General features: G+C 43.8%; 1 protein-coding gene across 2 annotated transcripts in view; it reads right to left on the bottom strand.

Moving 5' to 3' along the window:
- Nucleotides 1–27,740, bottom strand: part of JAKMIP2 (janus kinase and microtubule interacting protein 2) — a 354,418-nt gene that overhangs the window by 25,826 nt on the left and 300,852 nt on the right. For both annotated transcript variants that reach the window (XM_085618096.1, XM_085618097.1), the window contains exon 20: nucleotides 4,809–5,012. In XM_085618096.1, coding sequence (XP_085474222.1) covers nucleotides 4,809–5,012 — 204 coding nt within the window. The remainder of the gene's footprint in view (nucleotides 1–4,808; nucleotides 5,013–27,740) is intronic.

The following is a 27,740-nucleotide window of genomic DNA, read 5'->3' as shown; positions in this document are numbered from 1 at the left end:
AAACTTTTTGCTTTTTCCTCCAGGGTTTTGCTGATTCTCTTCTAGTGGCCTTCGGGCTCTGGGAACTTTCCCACTGTACATGCAGTGTGAAAGTGCATGCGCCCTTCCCATACAGGTTAGGAAGTGGTGTTTACCTGATGTTTTCTACAACGTGTCCAGCTTGCCATTGCAGGCCAGTGTGTGCATTTGCACCTATGGTGTTTCTAAACACGTGCCTAACCTGCCATTGCAGGTCTGGGTGTGAGCAATTGCGCTTCTATTCAGGCTGGCCTTTCTAAATCACTAGTCGTCCTGGGAAGGACCTTTCACTACCACCCGAGCACCCTTAAGGAGTGAAGTGAGTGGTAGGTGAAAGGCAGGGCAGGTACACATATGTGTTCCCTGCCCAGGTAGTGAAGAGTACCCATGTGTGTTTTCACTACCTATGAGCTTTGTTCTTCCCATAGGGTAACCTGGGGGAAGGGGTGAAATTACTTCTGGTTGCAATAGTGGGTTGCAGTGGAGCAGCTGCATGAGGTTTCCTATAATTGAATGTGCAGTTACAAACCCTTTCCAGTGGTAAAGTTGCTTTTGTCAGGACTAGTGTAGAAATGACACTTTGGTTTGTGGGCTTTTCTATGCTCTAAAACTCTTTGTGTAACTTTGTGCTTGGCTCCAGTCCACACTGCAGGTTGGAGGAGCACACCTGGGCATTCCCCAGCCACAGATATAAAACACTGGGCATGCAACTTGACCAACAGACCTCTGACATTTGCATGCCTGGCTGGATAGATTAGAGGACTGGATTGCATTGTGCGGAGCCACAGAAGTCTTGCCCGCATCAAAGGCTAGTGCCCCCACATCATGGGCACCTCAGTACGTACAAGCATCTTGTTGGTGGTGAGAGGATTCACTGGTGGCAGGATCCAGCTTGGCTCGCTTTGTTGATTGCGCTGCATCTCTCTTGTACAACACGCCGACTGCATGCTCATTGTGTGCAGTGTTCGACTCACAGGTTGCGACCCTCGGAGGTGTGGGCTTAACCATAGTAGTGCCTCATTCAACCTTGTGAGGCTTCCTGAACTTGGGACCAGAATTGTCTGGTGCGACCCATATCAACACACCCCAGACGTTGCGCCTCATTTTAAGGAAGGTATGGAATTTGCAACTCTTTGTTGCTTGTGACCGGAGTTGTCAGGGTGACACATATCAACGTGCACTGGATGTTGTTCCTCATTTCCCAGGGAGTTACAGAACTTGCAACTTTTCATTGTGTTTGACTGGAATGGTCTGATGCAACCCGTACCAACACGCACCAGGTGTTTTACCTGGATTGCCTGGGTGCGACTCTAATCGATGTGTACCTGATGGGGTGCCTCCTTCACCAGATTTGCTCCTCTGCTTTAATCTCCATTCATCGATTGTTCCCTTTTTGGCCTTCAGCACAGTGGATCAACTAACCTATCGTCACCCGGCCCATGATGACATCGTGTTGCCAATATTGCCCGGCTCTGTGCTTGGGTAGTGAGAGTGACTAACTGGGCTGGAGGAAGGCTTTTCAGAATGATCGGTAGCGGGGCAAGAGACTGTGTGAACCGCCTTTGCTTCACAGAACTGTGCTGGTGCTGGAAGGCCCTTGTGGAACCCTTTGGTGTAACCGGCTATTGCCCTCAGCCCGTTTCTGCTCTGCATCCTGTGTGTGAACTTCTCAAGTGGCTGCCAAACCCCTTCAACGACTGCCTCCTTAGTAATCCTGCTACCTACCCCCACCTCCCTGGGACCCTGACTAAGAGTGACTCTGGCCGTGTTAGGCCTAGTGTCCAAGGGGGGATGGATTATCTCCAATCTGTGGGTGCAGGCTAGTTAGGGTGAGCTGTAGGGTGGAGGGAGGCTTGGACCATGGGGTCTTTCGTGAGTTTTCAATTGACCTGTAGGGTATCAGTGTACTGCATTAGTGTGCTGAGTACATATGTGCATGAGTGCTTTCCGTACGGACCTGCCTGATAGCCGTTGCACCGCGTGTCAGTGCGGAGTGAGTGTGTGTGGGAGTGACAGAATGAGGACTGCCTGTGATTCAGGACACTGGCCAGCGGTGTTGCCTTACACATTGATTTCTTGCCAGAAGAGCATTACGTTTGACATTGGTTTTACCCACGCAGCCTCGGATTGTGGTGCTGTTAAAAAGTGGTATAATGCTGTGTTTTACATATATCTGATATCGTTGTGACCTGAGGTGTACCCTCTAAGTATGTGGTATTGAATTATAAGAATTGTTATGGTGGGCCTGACGTGGATAATGTGTAGCACTGCATAAGGGTGCTGGGTGGTACGGGGGGTGTAATATCAGATCTTTTACCAAGTGTGCATTTTACTGGTGTAATTTTAACACAGCTAGGCCTAGTACTGCTAGTAATTATTCCAAGTGTGATTTATGCCCAGAAATACATGATGCTCATGTTGTGTGTTGAATACAAATGTTATTTACATATATTAACTGTGGAGTCTCTTTTGTGATGCACAGTGTATTTATCGTAAGTGATTGCTGTGCCAGTGCTTTACACATTGCCTCTGTGATAAGCCTGACTGCTCAGTGCCAAGCTACACAAGGGTGAGTGCAGGTTATACAGTGTGTATAATCACCCGCCCCTGACGGGAGTGGTAGGTTATGCCTGGCTAGTGCATTGCCTCAGCCAACCAGAAAGTGCCAGTTCCAACAGCCATTGAGTCTAGTGAGAAGGGATCTGTGTCTTATTTTCTGTGATCTAAACGTAGCTAATTCGAAGTGGGTCTGGGTTTTGACCTCTAAAGTGTTGCTATTCTTAGCTAGGAATGGATCTACATTTCAGTGTCTCTCAGCTCTTCAGCTATACATTTTCTGTGTGGTGATTATGTAATCTTTGCCATGATTTGCATAATACTGTGTGCTGAAGGATGTTTCTGTACTTGTTAAATGGTGTGGAAGAGATGATACACCTGTTAAAACATAGATTGGAATTATGGGATGTGTGTCGGTACATACTCAATGCAAAAAAAAAAACTAATCACTAAATTAATTCCAGCAACTCAAACATCCCGTTATTTACTGGGAGAAAAATGGTCAGTACATATGGGGACATGGGGATTTTGCACTGCTAGGCATCAACATTCCTGCCATGCTCTTTGTGTGTCGAAACCCATGATATGTGATAATCATCACACACAACGAATTCCGAACATATTGGTGTAGGTTTTTATGTGCAATAAATTATCTCACATAAAACTAGGTCACTCATAGAGAGTGCTATTCTGTGTCATGATATAAGTGTCAAGCGGTTGAGGTTGGGAAGTACCTGTTTGCCACAGTCTGGTTACCTTTGTAATGAATCTGCTTAGGAAGTGTGGGTTTGGACAGTAGCTGAACGCTATCTTTGTATTCACTTTAGGCTGAGTGTGTATTCAGATCAGATTATTGGGTTCTTTGTGTGTGAACATTTGGATGCAGATATTCTTCATGACAATTGTAGGTGTGCTTTCACTCAGTTAAACACTCTCGAATGAGACTTTAATGTCATCAAGGATTTTGGGAATTGTCTGAGTGAAAGTTGTGTGAGGCACTTGTGAAAAGTGCTTTGACTTGCTCTAAATACCCGGGAGAGCTGCAGACTGCAAGCCTCCTGAACAAGCCTTCATGGAGGCTTGTCCCAGGGTTCAGCTTCTATGGTGGAAACCTACATGGACCTCTCCTCTGTCATGTGAGCCTATTAGAGATGTCCCAAGTTCCTTAATGATGACTCTGCTCCAGAGGAGCCAACCCCTGTGGTAATGCAGTGCTGTTGAGGTCAGAACTCATTTATATGTAGATTCGGGGACCTGAGAAAGTGAGAGCCCCTCTCCAGTTCTTAATTCATTATAGTGTCACGTTTTACAGGAAGAAAAAAATGGGAAGATGGGTGTAGTTTGTTGAGAAGCCATTATAGTGTCTTGCAAGTAAAGGTTCCCTAAACAAATTGTTTTGTTGAGACCACTTATCAGGAATGTACAATACCACCTGCCTCCTACATGACGCAGGCAGATCATACAGTGAAGGCAACGCAACAGGAGTGCAGACAGCGCGTGGCATCCATTGCTGTCGTATTGTCATTGTCCGTTCAATGATCAGGGGAATTTTAGAACTTACGTAGTATGTGGTTCCACCTTGGTCTTTGAAGGGCTGGGAAGTATGTTGTACATTTATTGCTGTATGAGGGAATGATGACGATGTGTGCTGTAGAATGTTGAGTGAATGACTGTTTTCCGTGCCCAGTTAGTTCTGCGCCAAGATTGTTGATTGGCGATATTAGTAACTCATGGGGTGGGTATGCATTTTCTTGCCTTTGAATCTGTTACTAGGAATAGACACTTGTTTATAAATCTCCCAGGAACTCACTTCTTTTTCAGGTTCTCTTATAGTTGGGACCAGTGGCAGCCCATGAGGCAAAATCGTTGGGGCAGTGGCGCGGTGGGGAGGTGGGGGATATGAAAGTGACAAACCACAGAATCGGGAAAATAAATAAATAAATAAAACCTCTTACCTTGCGCTCGCCGAAGCGGCAATGCAGCGTGTGCAAGGTAAGTGGTTTTATTTATTTATTTTATTTTCCCTATTCCGTCGTTTGTCTCTTACACCCCCACGCCCCTGCCCCCACCACACTGCGCTTACATGCACAGGCCACCACTGGTTGGTACAAACTTTCAAGTCAGACTTCTTTTGTCAATGGCTAGTGCCAATGATTGAAGGTCATAAGATGCTAAAAAACGCTTGCATGAGGAAACCCAAATTTGGCACATGCTAGCCCGAGGCGTGATGGTACCTGATGGGCTTGCTGAAGCAGCTCCATTCGCTCCTGCAATATTTGGCAGTCATACTCTCTGCTTTTTCTCAACATCTGCCGCCTCAATTTTTCCACCGCCGTTCGCAGCTCTTCCTGCTGTTTTTCGCTCAACATCTCCCCAAACTTGATGACGGTTTCCTGCTGCAGAGCATTGTACAAGGTGGCCTCCAGCTCCTGAATTCTCTGTTTAACACAACCACAAAAATAGTGTCAGAAATGCTGACTCAGCCTTTCAAAGATGTAACATTGGAACCTCAGCCCCTGAATACTTTTTTCTATTTCTATGTTTTAGCCTCAAACAAGTCAATTAAAGGATCTATACGCACCCCAAGAATTCAAATAAGAAGGGAGTTTTAGATAACGGCTTGGCATACGTTGACTAGTACAACATGTTTCATGGTCCAACATCTTCAATACGCATCAACATCATATTATTAGTGAACTCCTGAACACAAATACTTTGCTTCGTTCGTGATGACCACATCACTTGAGGTAAACAAATTGGCAAACCTGACACAACCTATGACCTAAAGCAATAAATCATCAATGGAATCATTCTGTTCATCCAAGAGTCGGTGCTAGCACAGTATTAGTCTCATATATTTTAAAACTCACCTTTGGAACTAGAGGGAACGAATTTCCCACTACAAGAGGATCCACAGTGCCAAGGACGATGGATCACAAAGAAAAATCTTTGAAAACTATAATCTGACACACAATCTGAGCAGTTCAAGCCTCCACACAGACACAAGGATCAATTTTTACTTCACATACTCCTACTGAAACTCTGACTGATGGAATGCCATCAAATGACAGGAGATCAGTCATGGACGGTCTGACGGCCATGTTTTAGGGATGAGGTTGTCCATTTAGGGCACAGTAGCCTCCCTGTCTCCCTGGTAGTCTGGAGTGTTGGGGGCTGCTTGTAGAGGTAAAAGAGCTTCAAGGACTTAAAGTTCCTCTGGAAATCCAGTCACTTAAAGAGCCTTGAAGGAGCAGCACATAACCTTCTTCTAAGTCTATTACAATTCTGTGCCAAACTCTGCATTTTTACAAGATTACTTATTGGTTTCTTTTCAGTGCTTCCGATAAAGGCAATGTGATAACCAATCCGTTTGGAAAACTGTGCTGTAAAGAAAATCATTTCGCCTAATTAAAAAATAATAATAAAAAAAACCTTCCCAAGTCCCCCTGGAGAGGGTTAGAGAGTTGATTGAAAGGTGCTCCTTTACTCATTGCCATATGCAGCGGGCATTAGTACATTTCACAGTGGTGAGTCTATCTCAAAGTCCATCTCTGGTAAGAGGTCAAAGTATAAAAATGATTAATTGACTTATGATTGGCTGGGTCAGGGCAGAGAGACTAGAGGCCTGGAAGGACGTTGAGAGGAATAGGGGTGGGGTCCAAAAAATTATGGGCCTCATTTATGAAAAGGGTCGCATCACTAGTTAAAAACAGCGATGCAACACTTTTCATTGCGTCCTCCTTGCGACACGTTGGATGCGCCGTATTGACCAGATACGTCAGGAATCCTGATGTATCTTGTGGCGCAGTAATAACGCATTGCTGGAGTGTGTTGCACAACAGACGCAACTCCAGCAATGGGTCAATACACATTGGTGATTCCATCTAAAAGGGCCTGCGTCAGTCCTTACACCTGCTGTGAAGCAGGCGTAAGGATTTAAGGCAGTGAACTCGTAGAAGTGGCGCTGTGAAATCTATGAGCATTCAATGCGCCACTTCGACCAGCCTTCTTTTATGGGGTATTGCCCACCTTGTATACATTATACCTGACACAGGTATAATGTAGTGCAGGGGTTTCCAAAGTGGCGCATCTGCCTAGATGAATCACTTTGTAAATATGGGGCAGTGTGGCGCACCCGAAGGATCAATATGAAGAGTCCTGGTTTCTTGTAATAATTGCTGGGGAGCCCCAAGTGCAGACACCAGCGCCAACCATCTACTGGGTGGACTACCCACAACCAACCAATCATGTGAAAGACCAGCTCCTATGCTTGGCAGGGTGCCTTTCACTAATACAACTGTTATTTGTTTAATTGTACATGAAGAATGCTGATGTCGCAACCTGGCCATGGTAATCTTCTACCCTTCTTGGAACTTGTTCCCAGGAGGGAGGACACCAGGACACCAGGATTTAGGAAATCAGTTCCTCTCCTTGCACCAGAGGCACCACTGCTTACTTTGTGCCAGTGCTTGCAGGCCCCGCCAGCACTCATTTTCATAGGCACTGGGATTTATTTTTCATCATCAGACTTTGACCAGAAATCAAAAAAGAAGGCAGAAGGGGGAGATTGAACGATTAAGAGAAAGGGAAAGATAGGCAAACAGAGACTAAGGGAGGAAGCAAAGTTGAAACTGATTAAGAGACCGGAAGTGAACGGTGGTGAAAGAAAGAGGCCTAAGGTCAAATCGAGACTAGTTTGTCTCGGTATACGGCATCCCCCTGCATTAGGCAGTGACAGAGGCAGGCTCCTATTAAAAACCTTGGGCCCCGCACTTATTTTATTTTACACATTAACTCTGAGAGGTGCTCAGTTCTTTTGTGCCCACGGGCGCCAGGGAGACTAGGGCATGAGTATTTTAATTAATTACATGGGTAATTGGTGGCAGATTTATAGGCCTGCTGACCAGTCACGAAACCAGAGCTGACATTAAATAGATGCAGCCTGCAGACAGTTCATTTATTGCTGTGATGAGTCAGTACTGCTTGAGGGGAAAAAGCCTAATTGTTTGACTCAGAATCTAAGCTGATTCATTCATTTTGAAAGGAAAAACTACCGGAATCATTAGATGACTCTCTCTTCTCCTGCACAGCAAAGGCATTAGCATTGTAATACTCAAATGGACAAATTAGCTCCTGTGCACATTTGTTTATGTTCAAATTTGCTCCTGGGTAGTTCTAAACAAAAGGCAGCAGTCCCAAATAGGTCAAAGACGGTTCAGCACAGGGAGTTCACTGTTACTTGCTCCCCGCGGTGTCTTCTCTTGCAGAAAACCATACTGCGCTTCCGTACACCATCCACGGTAGAGTCTACGCAGGGCAGTGCCACAAGCCAATTTGCTGTGCCGCACTGCATCATTTTAGGAGCACAGGTGTGCGTTGTATTAACAATAATACAACGCACCTGTGTGCTTTCCCCTGGGCTGGCCCACAATTGGCTGTCATGTGCCAGCGCAGGCACCCTCGCGTCATGTTGCAAGGGTGCCTGCATTGCCGGGAATTATTTTTTTTGTTCAGGAAGGGACACCTTCCTGCACAAAAAACATTCAATTATGGCATTTTCCACTTTCTATGTGTGATACATATGCATATATATATATATATGCAACGCGCATAGAAAGAGTGAAAAATGTGTCCACTAGGGAGGCGTAGGATTCTGACATATTTCCAGGTTTACAAAATTTGGGAAATCTGGGGAAATGTCAGGTTCTATGGATGCTGAGTGGAAACACCAACAAGCAACACCCATGGAACGTTCCTTTCATGCTGAGTAATGCGTGAAAGATGCCAATGTTTAAAAGACCATGAAAAGTCACGCAGGGTGACTTCACATGGCCTTGTAAATATGGGCAGGCACACTGCGCCGCCGATGTGTCAAAAAAAGTGCCATTCCGGCTGTGTAATGGCCTTCCAAATGAGGCCATTTGTGCGGTGTTGGGAAGTACCCTTTGTGACTGGAAGGGTTTTTTTACTTTAAAGCTTTTGGTAATTAATCAACAACATGTAAACATGTAAATGCTAATTGTTTTAGTCACGTTTAGATTGAAAATAGATAACGTAAATCTGCATTTTAAAATGGCTAACAATAGTTGTCATCTTACTTTGTGACACATTAACTTTTTATTTCTCAAGAAGCTGGAGTCCTAATTTTCAAATGCAATGTTATTTTGCTTTCTTTCCCACCTGAAATGTTTTCTTTTTATTGTGATGAACATGGACCGTTATAATCGATATAATCGATAGCACACTCACTGCTACACTTGCAGAGTACAGGCTAGTCCCTGTAGCTCGTTTTGTCGCAGTTAATGTAAGTTTGGAGTAAGCTGAGAACACCTGTATTGTGGAAGGTCCTGAAAAGATAATGAGTACACAATTGTATCATTTCACTTTAACCTGATTGGATTGTTTCATAGGAAGTGGGTGTAGGTTCGACAAATGTTCGAATGGTGTGATTTAAATGTTCGAATGGTGTGATTTAAATAAGTGCAGAGTAGATTAGGAGGCAGTCCGTTTCTTGATGCAGCGCAGAGCAGGGCAGAGGAGATATAGAGTTCTCTCTTTATGGGAGAACTGACCTTCTAAACTGTTTCTTTAAGGCAACAAGATGCTAGTTTGTGTTCTTTCTGTTATGGCTTTGATATGCTTTGAACTCCCTATTAATAGACTTAGTCATACATTGATTATTGATTGATATTGACTTGGTGATGTTGCGTTCTGTAAACCTTAAACCTTCTTAAGCCTTTTTGGTTTTAAACTTTAATTAGTCTGTCTTCAGTGGTGAGTCTAAGGTGCTTCACTTAATTTAAATGTAGGGACTTGTGGAACTGCCTCAATTTTGAATTTCGATTCATCAGACAGCGCTCCATGAGCCCACACATTTGCAAAAGGTAAAGCGCTAGTATTCCCCAACTCCATGTGGGCGCGTCTTCTTAAACATGCAAGGGGTGATCCCAAATACCCCACCCCAAACTGTCATATGCTTTGCTTTTTTATTTTAAAAATAAAAAAAGTTATGCCATTCATCACAAAACGGTGGAGAAATAATGCAGGCAAAGCAGTTTACATGAAAATGAAATGTGACTTGCCATTCGTCTCCCCTACTCCCACCCTCTGTGGCTTCAACGTCCACCAACTCCAGGAAGTGAAGGTACGCATCCACAGGTAGGAGGAATGTTACCAAATACAAATATAAAACAGGTTTTTGTACTATGCTTGCTGCATCGTGGTTGACCTTTTGAAAACAGAAGGTGTTACTTTTTAGATCTCACCTAAAACAGCATATGTGCTGTCTTTTGCAAGACTTATTTTTAGCTTACAGTGCGCTTAGAGCCTGCAGTGGTTGGCTTCATTGTCACTTTCTTGTTTGCACATTTTGGCTTAGCTTCCTCTTCTTGTGTTTGATCCTCCCCTTAAGCGTGGACAAATGACTCTGCCTTTTCACTGCTCACTTTTTCAGGTTCTGATTTTTCATTCCATTTAGACACTTTATAAGAGTGCATGTGTTTTCCAACTGTCTCCCTTGTATGCTTCCCCCCCTTCTGCTGCTTTTCATGTTCCTCTCTTTCAATTGTGTGCTTCTCCCCAACTCTCCTCTCATTACCTTTCCCCCATGTGCTTCTCCCCCCTCCAACTCCTGGTTGCCGTCTTTTAATTGATCCCCTCACCTGTGCCCTGTGTTGCACTCGCCATTTTGGGTCCACTCCCCACTTGCGCCTCCCCCCTTGTGGCTTCAGTCCCTTGCACCCCATTTTACTTTACCCCATCCAGCTTCTGTGTTGCATCCTTCCCCAATGTTGCTTTCCCCCAAGTGTTGCTTCCCCCTTCAGTGTGTCTTGCGTCCACCAAGTGTTGCTTCCCCCCTCACCCGCTTTCAAAAAAACTTTTTGCATGATTTTCTTTTTCTTTTTAATTACCAATTCAACTTGAATCGGTAATTAAAAAGAAAAAGAAAGCTGCTGTCACATTTTGTAGACACACACTCGTGGTGAGTGAAAGTAGAAAACGATACACCTGGCCACTGCGATGTATTTGTTTAAGTCTTTTGTTACGGGGCACAGCATGGAGGATGCTGTATCGCGTGGCTAAAACCATTGGCAAAGCCATTGTGTTCCATAGGCAAGACCTAGTGGCTTTGCCAATGCTTGTTAAAGATTAAATGATACTCATTTAGCTAGCCACAGAAGGATGAAAGGCTGAATTGAAACTTGGGACCTTCAAGTTTCATAGAAATCTCAGGAGCAAATGCATTTTTTTAACAAAACAATCGCAAAAATTACGCAGAATTATGCAGATTGCTTGAAATGGGGTTTGCTGGTATCTCATGTACGTTTTTCATGTAAGGGCATACCACATGTAAAAATGTCACGTGAAATACCAGCTGGAGACTATTATGTGTAGAAATTGCCTCTCACAATACAACATTTTCTTATTTTGCAACCTTGGTTACATTTCACACAGGCTTGCCTACAACAGCCCACATCATAAACATTTCCCTAACTTTCCACTGCTTCCAAGGCATCCCTCCAAATTAAAAAGTCAACAACGTTATCAAACTGTTAGAACTAAAAATGTAACTTTTTTAAAATTTCAAAGATCACTTTTTTCAACACCTACAAGAACTATCGCATTTTAGAGGTTTGTAGCTTTGCACCGCCCTTTTGTAACATATATAGGGGCATATTCACGAGGAAGTGGCGGTGACAGGCGTTAGCCTCCTTGCCTTTACGCCTCTCACCGCCACTTCAGAAACCCCAGGCTTACCCTATTCTCAAGAATGTGGTGCAGTCTGGCGTTTCCTCCTGCGACCACGCTAAGTCTCACAACTTAACGCCAACGCAGACACCCTTGTACCAGAGTGCAAGGGTGTCTGAGAGCAGGGAGGTTTGTTTATGTACCGGAAGGTACATAAATAAACCTAAAATACCGTTTAGTAACTTACATGCGTGCTGCTTCATGCAGCACACATGTAAGTTACAAAAGGGCATTTTAAAGAAAAGGTTTGTTTATGTACATGAAGGAACACCTTCCTGCACATAAACAAACCATGGCATTTTGCTATTTCCATGTGTGCTGCACAAGGCAGCACGCATGGGAATAGCAAAAACGAGGAGAACTTAAGCATTTCTCCTCGTTTCAACACCTTAAGACCAGGATTTTTCTGGTCTTAAGTTCGGCGCTGCCACCTATTATTACCTCCCTTGATAATAGGTGGCAGCGTCGAATTCAATGAGTGTTGAGGTGGTACGCCTACCGCAACACCCACTGCACGCCCCCTTTCACGCTAAGTTTAGCGTGAAAGGGGCCCTATTCTCAAGGCAGCGTTAAGCCACTTAACGTGGCTTTAAGCCATGTTAAGTGGGTTATAGCTGCCTTGAGAATAGGGCGCCTGCCCTATCGCCACGGGAACTTCAAAAAAAGTGACGGTCCCGTAGCGATAGGGGCTTGAGAATATGCCCCATAGAATTATGGAGTCAAAAACTGATAAGGTCTAAAATGTGTTATATCAGCTCACAGCATGCTTTTTAAAGTCATTTTCTCATTGCACTCTTAAGTGCTTGATTCAACTTGCACCCAAGGTTTAGCTTTGGAGGGATTTGTTCTGTTATAGTAAAAGTTAGTCTGCCAAAGAGAAAATGTGCTAGTTGAATCTGCGTTGGGACAAATTCTGCATTTTATATATTTACTTTATTGCACTTAGATGTGCTGTGGACACTAGACAAAAACTGCTCCTCAGGGCTATGAGATACAGGACAAATGGGACGATATTGACTTTATATGGCAGAGGAGAGAGTAATGTTTTATGGTGCCCCAGAGCACTGTGCAAACTAGGTAACATGAACTCTTTAGGGCCTGGAGATACTGGACAAATTGGAAAACATCTGCTTCATCTGACACCGAGGCAATGTGCCCATGGGCATTGTGTAAACCAGGCAAAAAGTGCACTATATGGCCTTTGGGCACTGTGCCAACATGCTGACAAGTGATTTCCCTGTGCACAGACTATTTGTGATGATGAGCTGTTAAGTAGAGTGAGCATAATATGTTAATACTTTAGTAATTGCCTAATAAAATTATATGAATTGTTTTGTTGTCGGCTGGGGGTATTATTAGGCTGATATGGCATGGAATACAAATAGACAGAATTGGATCTGCTGTGTGCATGTATAGCATGGCGTAATGGGCAAAATATGTACAGAAGTGTGGGGCTGTTTTACTAATATTGGTCTGGGAAGGGACTGACACAAATTGGGCAGAGGCGGTCCTCTGAAGGCTTGACACTGATTAGGTCGATGGGGGTTCTGTAAGAGATACTAGCGTTAAATGTTAAGTGCCAGCCCTGATTATGGGGCAAGAACGATCCAGTTGATTGGTACCAATCCTGCACATTAATTAGGTATTAAGTAGAAGTCCTCTTTAGAATTGCCTTTGAACACCATCCAACTTTGATTATTGATTTTGGTCATTAGGAAAGGTAAACTTTGCCACTAACTTAAAATAAATTATTTTGACTGGAACCCCAAATAACCTCTATACTTTAACCAATGTTACAAGTCCAATAAACAGTGCATTTCCACTGTCAAAAAATCTCATGGATGAAAGCTGCACAACCTCCTTTCCAGTAAAGTTGTTTTTTATACCTCTGTTCTTTTAACCCAATGTTACTACGATGATGTCCTTTAGCGGCACCAACCTCTACATATTTTTAAAACATCTCTGATAGAAAACACTCCTCGCATCTTTTCAGGGACTTGCCTGTGAGATTATGCGCTAGTGCATGCGCCTCGCTTGTGAGACACTGTTGTTACCAAAAAACGGCTGGGAGTCCGCCCGTTGCTTTCAATTTGTTGGATTGCATGGCACTCTTCTTTACAGCCTTGTAATTTGTCAAGGCAGGCCTAACATCATATCTGTTCCTCTCTGTGGAGCAGAGACCAAGCACTGATCGATTGAATTTAATCAGTTCCCGTCAGCTGCTACCGACGTGATTGAAGTACTATTTTGTTCTTTTTAACTTCTAGTGCCCTGAAAACAGAAGGCGTGTGACTGACACAAATATGCACAGCAGGACAAACAAACTGCAAATATTTATTTTCTGTAGTTAACTTTCTTTTATGTTACCAAGTCTTCTTTTCTCATGTTGCCCTCATATTTTCTTTTGTTTTTGCTTGTGGGAGCTGTTCTAAAAAAATTAGGATTATCCTGTTGCAAAGCAACATTGTTTCTTTCTTATGCATAATTTCTGAAATGATGCTTTAACACATAATCATGCAGGACACCCCAATCCACCCCACTCTAATCCACCCCACTCCAATCCACCCCACACCAATCCACCCCACTCACTCCCATCCACCCCAGACGAATCCAATCCACCCTACTCCAATCCAATCCACTCCAACCAACTCCAACCAACCCCACTACAATCTGCCCCACTCCCATTTTGTCCCAATCCAAAACAATCTGCTCCACTCCAATCTCCCGTACTCCAATCTGCTCAACATGAATTCAAAACTATCTGCTCTACACCAGTCTAAAACAATGTGCCCCATTTCAATCTGCCCCACTCCAGTCCACCCCACTCCAATCCAAAACAATCTGCCCTATTCCAATCTGCCCCACTCAATCCACTCCAATCTGCCCAACTCCAATTCAATCCACCTCACCACAAACCAATCCTCCACAATTCAGACAAATCAAATCTACCCCACTCCAATCCACCCCATACTACTCCAATTCACCTCACCACAATCCAATCCACCTCAATCCAACCCACCCACCCCAATCCAGTTCACCCCACCCCAATCCAATCCAACCCTCTCTACTCCTATCCAATCCACCCTACCCCAGTTCAGTTCACCCCACTCTACTCCAATCCACCCAGCTCTACCCCAATACAATCCACCCCAACCCAGTTCAGTCCACCCCACTGAATCCAATCCATCCAGCCCTCTGCACTTCAATTCACCCTACTCCATTCCAATCCACTCCACTCCAATACAGCCAACTCCAATCCAATCCACACCCTCCACTCCAGTCCAACCCACTCCCCTCCACTCCACTCTAATTCACCCCACTCCAAACCACCCTACCCTAATCCAGTCCACGCCACATCAAATCAATCTAATCCACCCACCCCAATCCAATCCACCCCATCATGTCCACCCACTCCAATCCACCCCACTGTACTCAATCAAGCCCCACTCTACCCCAATCCAGTCCACCCCAATCTACTCCAATCCAATCCACCCCACTATCTCAATCCACTCCAACCCACTCCACTCTATTTCACCCCACTCCACTCTATGCCACTCCATGCTACGCCACTCTATGACACTGCACTCTACAACACTCTCTGCCACTGAACTCTACTTTTCTCTACCAACTCTGCGACACTTTACACCCCTACTCCACTCTACGACACTATACTCACCTTACTCCACTCTATCACACTCTACTTCAACAAACCCAGTCTACAACACTCTACTCCCCTCATTCCACTCTAGGACACTCTGAGCCACTAACTTTTGGCCATGCATATTGGTGTGCAATATGGCAAAAACACATTGCCAAATCCAATAGCTCTTGTATGGGTGAGACCTATTGGCTTTGCTATTGCTTGTTTTCTGGGTAGCCAACCACAGTAATTCAAGACCGTATTTCTAAAACACACAAACTGCAGTGCTATCCACTGATTACTTGCAGGGGAATCTCCTAAAAATGGCACCCAACCATTAATGTCATAGCTGTGATATGCGTAAGCATAAAGCATAAATATCTAGTTTATTTGTAGTGGGCAAATCAGTGCTCAATTTGTAAAACTATAAGCACAGCAGTTCAAAGATTATTTCTGAAGTTTCCTGCCAGCACTGCCGAAAGCTTTGATTACCGAATTCAAGGCTTCTTAGTGTCTTGCTTCTTTCTTTCACCACTCTACACCACTCTACCTTATCTCACTCTAGTACTTTGTGTGAGTTGTCTCGGTCCTAGTTATATTCTACAATCGTCCCCATATTTAAGAAGATGACAAAGGCGATCCTAAATTTTACCATCCAATTTCACAATCTAGAATCTATTTTCAAGTTAATGGTTAGCATATTAATGGAAAGACCGGAGTCGAGATCTGGGCGGAGGACAATGTCTTTCTTGCTGACACTCAGTTTGGTTTTCACCAAAGGTTGGTCAACATTGAACAGTGTTTCCATTTGTATTACATTGTTTGAATTTGTATTTGCTAATTAGTAAATACACTATAGCAAAGTGCTGTCTACATATAGCCTTTAAGGATCTAAGCTGTTCCTTTGATAGTGTCAATCTCTGAAAACTATTGTCAATTATGCTGTATCTGGGTAAGCAAGAACCAAAGTTTTTTGTTATTTTGATTGTGATAATGCAGCAAATGTTAAATGTAGACTCAGTGGGGAATGCTCTGACTCTTTCAAGATTGACAGAGGTGTTTGTCAAGGATGCATGTCAGCAACTTTTCTCTCTATGATTTACATTATTGGCTTCGAAAAGTCTTCGACGATAGCTGATGTGATATGCCGCAGTCCGTTGCACAACCTATTCCTGTGTTACCGTATTCGAATGACATTGTCCTTATTGCTAGATTGGCTGATGGGCTTCAAAAACTCCTGGATTCCTTTGTTCTTTTTATGGACCAACTGGACCTAAAAACATACATATTTAAAATATTTGTTATGGCCTATGGCGCAATGGCTAAGACTAAATGTATTTGACATACATACATACATTGTGATCTACGGCTCAATAAGGTCCAGGCTTTTGCTTATTGAAGTGTTCCGTTGGACCACGCCTGTTACTTGCATCACTTGCTCAGCATAAGGAAAATTCAAGTTGGGAGCTCTATTGAGGCAATATTTAAATTTGCCTCTAAACTAGGTAAAAAATCTTTGAAACATAAGGTGGACATCTACAAGAATAAACGTTTATCTGTGGTTCCTTACGTTGTGGGCCTTTAAGGCTACACTGATGTTTCTGTATCCAAATGGTAAAAAAATCTTTTCGGAAAATCCTGTTGGCTCTTCCTTCAGTTGTTCCTCTTTTGTTTGTCATTGGATCACCTGTTTGGAGGATTTGATCAAACTCCTGTCTCTCTTGTGGCTTTCAATTTGGACTAATCCCGAATCCAGATGGTCATTATGATAGCAGTGAATCCGCCACCTGTAGGCTGCCAGTGGCGGCGGATTCACCGCCATCGTTCGGTCATTATCCGCCCGCCAGAAAAGGATGGCGGGTGGATTTCTGGCAGATGGGCAGTCCGTCCGCCACTTGTCCGACACAGGCAATCGTTACGATTGCCTGTCAGACCCACCCTGCATCCACAAAATGGTGGCGGTGCCTAGCAGGCACCGTCCGCCAGATTAGGATGCTGCATCCCCGCCAGCCTGTGTATGGCGGTTCAACCGCCATTCACAGGCTGGCGAGGATGTCCTTTGGGGGCCCTCAGCGGACCCCCTTAAGCAGGGGCACTCCAGTTTTGCACTTGGGGGGCACCTATGTTGCCCCCCAACATTTCCCTGCACCATGTGGCAGGCGCTGCACGGTGCCTGCCACGTAGTGCAGAGAGGTGCAAAACTTACATTTTTACCATTGCAGCGGGTGCTGCACCCAGCAGCACCTGCCGCAATGGTAAACATGCACAATGTGACCACCACAGTGGCGATCACATTGTAATTGCACTTGCGGGACCGCCGCCATATAAGCGTCCGGGCCCAATCCCCGTAAAGATGGCAGACGGATTTAAGTCCGTCCGCCATCGTAATGACCTCCCTAGCTTCTATCGTCTGGTGATCACCGGCCGTCTTAGATTAGCTAATGCCCTCAAAATACCACGACTAACGTGTGCAAGGCAGAGTTATTTTCTGATCTCAAAACAACTGTCCACGCCATTAGCGACACGATTAAATCGTTCATTTACGAGTTGTGTGGTGATCCGAGGGACTGTACCGAGTTTTTCAAGCCAGCAGCCAGAGCCCACTCTGAATTATCTACAACAGAGGATCTGGAACCCTTATTCAGCCCGATTTCGGAAAGCTGCCTCTGGATGAATGGGCTTCCTCTCTGTTCATGCGACCAGCGGTCTGTTCAGTCCACTGTGCACTATATATTTTTTGTAGATTGTATCAAGAGCCAAGGAAGTGTTATTTGATCCCATTGTTAAGAACTTTAAATTTAATAGATCAGTTTTGTTTTTAAACCTTTTATGAACTTTAAAATTCACCACCTACAACCCGGAAGCCAGAGGGGCCTAGGTATGGAAAAAAGCAGAGTAGATGAAAAGCGAAAATAGCAGAACTTCAGATTTTAGACAATGTCACTCAGACCTTTTTTATTTGCAGCTGTTTTTATCAGATTATTATTGTGTAGTTATGATTAATTTCATTCAGAATGGTATCAAAATCAGGAATACTTTGTCATTTTAATCGTGGTTTTTTTCCATTTTTCTTTTTGTATTGTTTAAATTGTGGTGATTATTTTTTATCTGTGTTTTGCATTTAATTATAGTCAGTTTTATGGTTCATATTAATTACTAATGACAAATATTGTTTTCTTTTAATTAAATTCAATGCACTTTTGTTATTAATAAAATTTCTGATTAAATTATTTCTTAATGGTGTGTTGTATTTGGCTTTGTATTTTTTATCACTATTCGTAGCCGAGTAACGATGAACTGAAACTGAACCCTAATGCAAGTCCAATTTGTAACGTTTGCACGGACAAAAACTGCTCGGAGCTGCTGATGTATCTGTGTCAGGGCAGAGTCAGGCTTCAAGCTCATTTCACACAGGTGTGTCGTTTCTTTGGGTGGTAAAAGGACCACTAAGTGGTACCGGGTTATTATTATTATTATTTTTTAACCAGGCTTTATGGATTCTTTCCTTTCTGTTGGTTTAATAATTAGATGCGCGAGCCGGGCTTTGTTTCTAAGCGTTCTCTGGCCTCAACGAGCATAAAGTGGAGTTAGAAAGCGGCTGGATTTCAGCCAAAACTACACACACTCACTATGACCACCAGAGGCCGCTGTAACATCAGTGAGGCTCTTCTTTCTTCTGCTGTATACAATCGCATCCGCCCTGTATGTCAGACCGTGGAACCATCAGCGTCGAGCCAGGACCATTGATGTTGCTCGTTTGTGAAGGGTTCTAAGGGCCAGATGTATCAATGCTTTTTGCGATCGCAAAAGTGCCGAGTCGCAAAAATGCGTTTTCCTATGTATCAAACATTTTGAATTCGCAATATGGGTAATCGTAATTTTGTGCGATTACCTAAATTGCGAATGCAGTTTGGGAATCGCAATTTGTGATTCCCTAAATGCAATTTATACAGTTATCGCAAATTGCGCTTTTGCATTAAGGAATCGCAAATTACCACCAACTTCTAGTTGTGGCGCACATTCAGGGCATGTATGTGCGCCACATGTGCACACATGCATATTTCAGGGTTGCATCAGGGTGGCCTTTTGAGCCCCTTAAAATTGTATGCGCAATTTGCGAGTACCTATTGGGTACTCGCAAATTGCGAAAGCAATTCCCATTCATTCCTATGGGCCTCTATGTCCATAGGAACGAATGTGAAGGCATTCCTTAATAGCAAATCGCAATTTGCAAGTCACAATTAAGGAATGTGTAGGAATCGCAAAATATTTGCTGAAACCTACATACATTGCATTTTGCAAGTCTTTAATAGCGAATCAGTAAAATTCGCTATTATAGACTCGCAAAATCCAATTTTGATACATCTGGCCTTAAGTCACTAAATATTTAGCAGTTTAAAAGCTGTGACAATCCGAACATCTGGGAATAAAATGATAATAACGTACACTGCTACCGAGTGGCCAGCATTACATCGTGACGGTAATTACCGTGACTCAATGTAGCTAGATCCCACGCGAGTATCTGCACGTTTTGGGCGTCAGATAATACTGAAGATCATTAATGAAATGAAACCTGTTCTGAAACATCATCGTAGGCCTCGGTTTAAATAGTGAAAGGGAGTCACTCAGAATGTTATGCTAAAGCCATTTGTACAATGACTTGTTTTTATGTAGCGCCTCTTACCACTTTTGCTGCAGTAAACATGTACACATTAGGTATTATTTATTATCTGTCAATTTAACTGTTTACTTTGGAAAGGATTGAAGGCGAAGGCCCTGGCCGTGACTAGGAGGTTAATGTTGGAATTTCTGGGATCGCGATAATGATGCCACGCCATCGTTGTTCCTGTCAGATTTAGCTAAATATAAAAACTAACAAAATATATAAGGGGTGGAAAGGCTGTGGGGGAGGTCTGGTAAATGGCAAAAAAAATCAAATTTCTGTTTTATAAATATTGAATCTGTCTTTTATGCTTCCTCTCCTAGACCACAATTTAGAAAATAAGGTACTTACCACACCCAATAAATGCCCCACCCCAAAGTAACAGCATTTATTGTGCAGAGTAAAACATGACACGTTGGGGCATATGTACAAGGAGTTAACGGCCGCGTTAGCAGCACTTTTCTAACGGTTTTGCTGCGTTATTTTCATCGCCATATGTACAAGCTGCCGCTAACCTCTGTTAGCTGCAGTTTTCCGGCGAAAACGTCCATTCTAAAGATCGCCACTTCTGTTAGCGATAATGACATGCAAGGGAGGCATTCCTGTGCAAAAACGTCCGCCAACCCCACTACGCAATATTTACAAGGGGATTCCTGAACTTCGGAGGACCAAAAAAACTGCCACTAACTGCAGTCAGACGCAGTTTTTTAAGATCAGAAAATAGCTGTTCTTAAATATGGAGATAAGCCTTAGGGCCTCATTTCAGCAGGTTTTGGTGCTGGGAAGCACTGCAAGGAATGCGCACCATCAATAAAAGAGTGTGTATTCCTGGGCCTCAGTCATGAAAAGTGTTGCAGCGCTGCGACAAGACAGCGTTGCAACACTTTTCACTACTCCCTTCTTGCGACACCACGGTGCGCTGTATTCACTATACAGTGCTCCATGACGCAAGTAATGGCAGATACATCTGGAATCCTGACGTATTTGTCTGCGCTAAAGTCACACATTGCTGCAGTTGTGTCACAACCATGACGCAACTCCAGCAATGAATGGGGCCAGCCAAACCCTGTGGCACTGCCTCACCTGTATGCCTGTCATGAAGCAGGCGTAAGGTACTGATGCAGTGCTGTCCTTGAGGGGTGTCAGGGTGTCAGAGTAGTTGGAGATCCATCGGTGGCGGTTGCGCGCTGCAGGGCCATTGTCTGTAAGCGTTGGCATAGTGGTGGTGCTGAGGGAGTTGACGAGTCGTTCTTCAGTGGCCTGGACCCAGCTGCGAGTTGGGGCAATGATGGCGGTGGTGTACGGTGGGCATGGTGAAGAGGTGATTTATACAATGATGGTCGGGCCAGGAGAGTCCGGTGGTGTGGCTGTAGTTGAAGTTCCCACTGGCGGAGGAGACGTGCTCGACCATCTGTCCTGCTATATGGCTTGCAGCTGTGACTAGCTGCTTGAGTCTGATGTTGGGGAGCTTCCCTAGGAGAGGGTGGTGTTCTGGTCACTTGGGTTGTCCAGGTGGAACTTGAGTTCGCCAAGTAGGATGCCGTCGGTGGGTGGGAGAGCCTGGGGTGCAATGAGGTCTACAATGATATCGGAGAATGGGGGTCCATGGCCCGGGCGGCCTGCAGATGAGGGTGCTGTAGAGGATGGGGTTGGGGTTGGGCCTGGAAGTTGAGGTGTTCCATGGTCAGCCTTGGGTCATTAGAGTGCGTGGTCAGTCAGAATATGCTTCTGTAGGTGATGGCAATGCCTCCTCCTGGACGGTCGGGGTGGTCCTTGTGGGTGATTTTGTAGCCGTCAGTGATGGCAATGGTGATGTCCGGTCTGGAGCAGATGTTGGTCCTGGCAGGCGATGTGGCGTCCAGGGTTGATGGCGAGTAGGGTGCTGGTGCTGTAGTGGTGGAGGGTCCGAGAGGAAGGGTCTTTGGTGCTATGGCTTGCCTTTGGCACGGGGGACGTCCATTACAATTCAGGCATTAAATCATAATGCGTTTACAACGCAACTCGAACAACACAGGTGCCTTTACATCGCATTCCATTACAACGCATTTTGAGGACAGTAATGAGGTATTTTTAAGTTTTAGGGTGGGTATGGGTTTCGGGTGTTAGAGATAATATTTTGGGTGTATTATGGGGTAAAATTTGAAATTTGGGGTGTGTTTTGGGGTCAATTATGAAAATTGGGGTGTGCATTTGGGTCAAAAATGATTTTTAGGATGTGTTTTGGGGGCTCAAGGGTGAATTGTAGGGTTCAGGGTTTGCTTTGGGGTGCAAGGGTTAGTTTTAGGGTTGCACTCATTGAAGTGGGAATATAGTTACATCTCCGCTATCCAACACCTTCCCTACTGTTGCAATATGCCTAGTATTACTATGCATTGTAATGGAGTGCGATGTAATGGAATGCGTCGTAACTTCATATATAGCTTTGCCACACCAGTGGTACAGCCGCTGCACGTGGCCGCACAGCGGCCGCCATTGAGATGTGCTGCGGGGGGGACTGGACAGCTGGGAGGTGGGAAACGCCAGTAAGGACACTAGATGGGGCGTGGATGTGTGTGTGAGCGGGTGTTGTAAATATTTAAATGCGAGAAATCTTACCTCGAGGCCGGGTCCCGTGTCTTCATTGCTCCTGCTCTCCTGAGTCTGCTTCCAGGAACAGAAAGTAGACAGCCAGGCTCCCTCCCCAAAGCCAATCACAATGCTGCAATGCAGCTTTGGGATTGGTCATTGGCGCCAGGACAAGGCGTTCATGATATATAGAAAAAGATAATGCCTCGGGACTGATACTCTCACATAAGTTTAGGCGAAGAGATAGATGAATTATCTCTCCCCTGGAGTAATATTTATTTCTCCAACAAAACCTGTATTATTAAATTTTGTGACCAAGTCAACGGCGATTCCAATGAAAACCAAAAATGTATCAATTACTTTTTATAAGTGTGAGGATATTTATTTTCTACCACACTTTTTTAAATTCTTTTGTTTTTAGACATATATATACAAACAAATACAATATTTACAATACTTACATATAGCACAATCACTGAACATATACATATCATCAAACGCCCTTTTTAATGTACCAGGATGCTTATGGGCTTTTTTTGAAACAGCATTCCTATATATAGAAGATCACTACTAAAAACGCACTACGAGATTTTGTCGTTTACAATCTCCTAATTATTTTGAGTGCTCTTTCACAAATGAAGTCAAAACATAAATCATAATCCAGTGAGTGTCTTCAAAATAAATGTCGACGCGTTTCAGCCAAATAACTCTTTTGGCCTCATCAGGACTAGGGCATCCGAACCAATAATTTACAACCTGTAAGAACAAATTAATTGTCCCTATTAATATCCATCTTATCTCTATTTAGATTATATACACAGAAACACAGGAATAATATTAAAAGACACTATATTACAGTTATATTACAACAGTTCAAAACTGAAGTGGCGGCTCATACAACAAAACGTAGAACTTCAAATAAAACACCCAGAGTGTATAACAACCTTACAACCCAATCTAATATATCACCGACAGTGAATGTAAAGCAATTAGGTGTATTAATATGTGGTATGTTGAATAAACTTAAAATACCTTATATTGAAAACTGCATATTACCTATTGTCCAATTAGGGTATGGTCGGAACAAATAATCGTCTTTTCTTTCTTTCTTTTTTCTATAAATTATTTTGGCGGGCTAAAAGCAATCAAAACCAAAAATTATCTCAATGGAAAATCACTCCACCTATAATCAATGTATCTATTTCCAAGTCACTGACTCCCACATCCGTTACCCTTTATCTTAAAGTCAGTATAATCTCAAAGTGCATCGATTGTATCGTTATTTAAAACGAGAAAACCCAAAGTAATTGACACCGTAGGTTACACCCATTAGGGGAAATTAGATAATAGAACCTGCCTATTATTGAAAAGGATATGTGGTACATACCGTGTGTATAATTATTCGACCCTTCCAAAACCACTCGTTATACGGTTCAAGTATTCTGCATATGTTTGTGCATATACACTGTTTTAGCACTGCTTGAGGTCGCCTCGCTCTCAACTCTGTCAATAGAACCAATAAAAAAACCAAATCTAAGTATCAATTCTCTTTAGCCTTGGTGTAACGGTAGGTATATTTACACTTTTGCCGAATCGTACGTCTCCTTACCTCGAAGTTTATACACAGGACCCACTTCTAACGTTCCTTCTCCCTCCAGTCTACACGGATCGCGTCCGATGTCACGTGATGCGGAAGTCTATTTAAACCCGGCAAATATTGCCGTAAACATAATAAAAGGACCACTCTCTCTATGTTGATGGTAGACAACGACATTGCCAACCATAGACCTAGTAAAAGGACTACTATTCAACTGAAACGGAGAACAGTAAGTTTATACATACGGAAACGAATAAATACCCAAATTCACCAAAATGCACATATATGTTATTGCCGCCATCATGGAAAGTCCTAATCAGGTCCTAATGGATTCAATTCAGAGTGGGGATAATTGAATAATATTAAATGCCCTAAACTAGCGTTATATGCTCTTCTTTTCTTTTACTCATTAAATACCTGCTTAAACAAGATTGAAAATAAAATACAAAAAAATGTAGAAAAGTTACCTTATATCCCAGTATATTACCGCCACTCCTTACATTCTAGCTATCCACAATACATTAGTGTAGATAAGTACGAACCGACTATTGCAAGCAACAACGTCTGAAGAACATGTGAACCCTTTTTACGCTCCATTATTGTATAAGAGCCCAGATCTCATCTTTATCATTAAGGCCTAGCGTTGTGGTATGATATTTCGCTATTAGTCTGGCCTCTAATCTGTTAAGTTTAGTTTGTAACTCAGTTTTTTCGAAATTACCGACTAAACACATTACTGACCATTTTAAGTCATTTTCTGAATGCAGATGGTTCTGAAAATGCTGCACCAATGGGGCCCCCTGAACTTTACATTTAATTCTTGATTTGTGTTGCAATATACGTTTCTTTACATGCTGTGTTGTCTGGCCTATGTAATATTTATTACAAGGACACTTTATGCAATAAATTGCATTTTTTGAATTGCAATTGGAAAATGTTTTTTGGTAGTGCGTAAGGCCATTAATCTCCAACTGTTTGGAGTCTTCTGTTAGATTACATGCCACACAGTTTTGGCATCGGAAGTGACCAACTACCGGTGGTAATTGCAGGAGGTTCCGCAGATCTTTTCTTGGTATTTCTGTCTGTCTTGTAGCCCTCACGAGTTGTTGTCGGATATTTTTACCTTTTTTAAAAGCAAACAAAGGTTTCGAAATTCCCAAAGGCTCAATTATTTTCCAGTTATTTTGGACAATTTTTTTGACTTTATTAGCTTTTGGATCAAAAGTCAACACACATGTCAATGGAGTGATTTTATCCTTTGCTTTTGGAACTAATAAGACTTCCCTCGGGGTGTACCACGCTCTTTTGAGTGCACCTTTCACTAATTTTTTCGGGTATCCTCGAGTTATTAATTTGTCTTTTAATATCTCTGCATTAGTGAAAAAGTCTTTTTTGTTTGTACAATTTCTTCTTACACGGAGAAATTGTCCGTACGGCAAATTTTCCTTTAAAGTACGTGGGTGGCTACTTGTAAAATGTAAAAGAGTGTTACGGTCTGTCGGTTTAGTGTATAGACAAACCCCCAGTACTTCATTTTCCTGTTGGATAAAGACATCCAGAAAGTTTATTTTGTCATGGTCAGCACTTTTAGTGAAGTTAAATTCAGCTGTTCTTGAGTTTAGCCAGTTGTGAAAGTCTTGTAGACATGTATCATCTCCATCCCAAATCATAAAAATATCATCTATATAGCGACACCAAAACCCAATATTGGTTAAAAATGGGTTGGTGTCACTATATATCCATCTTTTTTCGAATTCAGCCATAACTAGGTTAGCTATTTCAGGTGAAAAACTGCAGCCCATTGCGACTCCCGATACTTGCAAGTACAAATTTTCTTTGAAATTAAAAAAATTATTTTTTAAGCATAAAGTAGCTAGGGCTATTATGAATTCGGTAGGAACTTGATGGGGGCGATCTCTTTCATCCAGTTTATATTGCATGACAGCCAATGCCTCATCTTGTGGAATGTTGGTATACAAGGATTCGATATCGAAGGACACCAGAAGTTGTTTTTCTCTGTTATAAGGTAATCCTTCTACCTTCGATATCAAATCCATTGTATCTCTCACATAGGATGGAGTCTTTTTCACCAAAGGAATCAGAAAAGTATCAATGTATTTGGCCAATGGTTCCAAAATAGAACCACATGCAGACACAATGGGTCTACCTGGTGGATCTATCAATGTTTTGTGCACCTTTGGTAAAACATATATACTTGGTGTCTTAGTTTTGTCACTATTGAGATAATCAAACTCGTTCTTACATAACCAACCTCCCTCTAAACCATCTTTGGTAATCTCAAAGATCTCTGATTTTAACTCGAGTGTAGGGTTAGTTCCCAGTAATCTGTAATGCATTGGATTAGACAATTGTCGAATAACTTCATGATCATATTTGTCTGTATCCCAAAGCACGATTCCACCCCCTTTATCAGCCGGCTTAATTATTATTGGCGTTCAGCCAGGAGCTGGAGGGGTGGGCATGTGCTCCATTCAGGCTGTAATGTAGCCTGCATTGCAAACAGGACAGTGAGCATGACTGCTTTGCACGGCCTGAGTGGGCCGACCAAACAGACATTGCGCACTTTAGTGTGCATGCCACTCCGCCCCTGCCCTACTCCGTGAGTGGAGCAGCACTACCCACCCTCCCGCCCGCAAAGGAAACATAGCACGATTACATCAGGAAGTTATCATCATGCGATGATTTTTCCTCTTCTTGCACTGCTTGAAAGCAGTGGGGCGAGCGCTCTTCTGCCATAGTGGATGAGCCGCCACTGGGGGTGTGTGATCTACAGGTGCTAGGCCTGCGGGACTCGAGCCCCGGGCCTCCTCCACTACACATCCCACCTTCTCCTTACCTGGACATTGACAACGTGGCGCAATCCGCTGCACTCTCTCCAAATCTGTGACTCCGTCAGCAGCAACCTCAGCCAGGTAGGATTTCACAAGCCTGGGTACAGCAGTCACCAACAAGTCCGCTGGTGAACCTCCCGATGCAGTTGATGCAGCAGGGCCCTCTTAGGCATGAAGTTGCAGCGCTCCCGCCACAAAAGTTCGGCGCAGGTTAGGGGCCTCACCCTTCACAGTATCCGGCCAGCGCAAAATAATCCAGCCTGTGAGGCAGAGAGGCCCAGCCCACCGTTGGCAATCCCCTCCGTTCACCCCAGCGTAGTGGTGGATCGTAGTATGTGATGCAGACCTCTTTACGTTGGTGCGCAGGAGCGCCTCTACCATTCACAGCTCCAAGGGGCTCAAGGTGGTCTTCTCACACACGTCAGCAACGTGTCTCCATGCGACCTGCCAGACTTCACCACCAGGTACGGACGATCGCCGCGCCTCAATGTCTACCGCCACTCCTCATCGACTCCACAGATCATCCGCATCCCACTCCAGGCTCCAGACGCAGGTCCAGCAAGGCATCCAGGCTCCAGGCGCAGGTCCAGCGCGGCCTCCAGGCTCCACTCACAGGTCCAGCGTGGCATCCAGGCTCCAGACGCAGAACCAGCGAGGCATCCAGGCTCCAGGCGCAGGTCCAGCAAGGCATCCAGACGCAGCTCCAGAGAGGCATCCAGGCTCCAGGTGCAGGTCCAGCGAGGCATCCAGGCTTTCAACCTGGTCATCCTGGATGTTGGGTGGCTTGAGGGGGTTGTTGATGTGTGCTGCACTTGGCCCTGGCTGGTCCATTCTGTATTTTATTGGTGTTTTTGCCCTATTTTCTATTGGAGGTTGACTGATAGGCTATTTTTTCCAATAGAGGCAAAAAAAACTAACTTTGGGCTGACTAACGTGCGTTTTTTTGCCGCTATGGGCCTTTCATTGGTTTCCACCCACTAACGCCGAAATTCCTATCGCCATCATGCTAATGTTAGCATCAGTTTTCATGCTGATCCCTGAAGCTATCACCATGTAGCAACATCTTGTACATACGTCGCTTACAAGGCGATAGTTTTCAGA

Source organism: Triturus cristatus, chromosome 7 (assembly GCF_964204655.1).
Source record: "Triturus cristatus chromosome 7, aTriCri1.1, whole genome shotgun sequence".
Taxonomy (NCBI): Eukaryota; Metazoa; Chordata; class Amphibia; order Caudata; family Salamandridae; genus Triturus; species Triturus cristatus.
The sequence above is the reverse complement of the archived record's forward strand: the minus strand, read 5'-3'. Positions and strand labels throughout refer to the sequence as shown.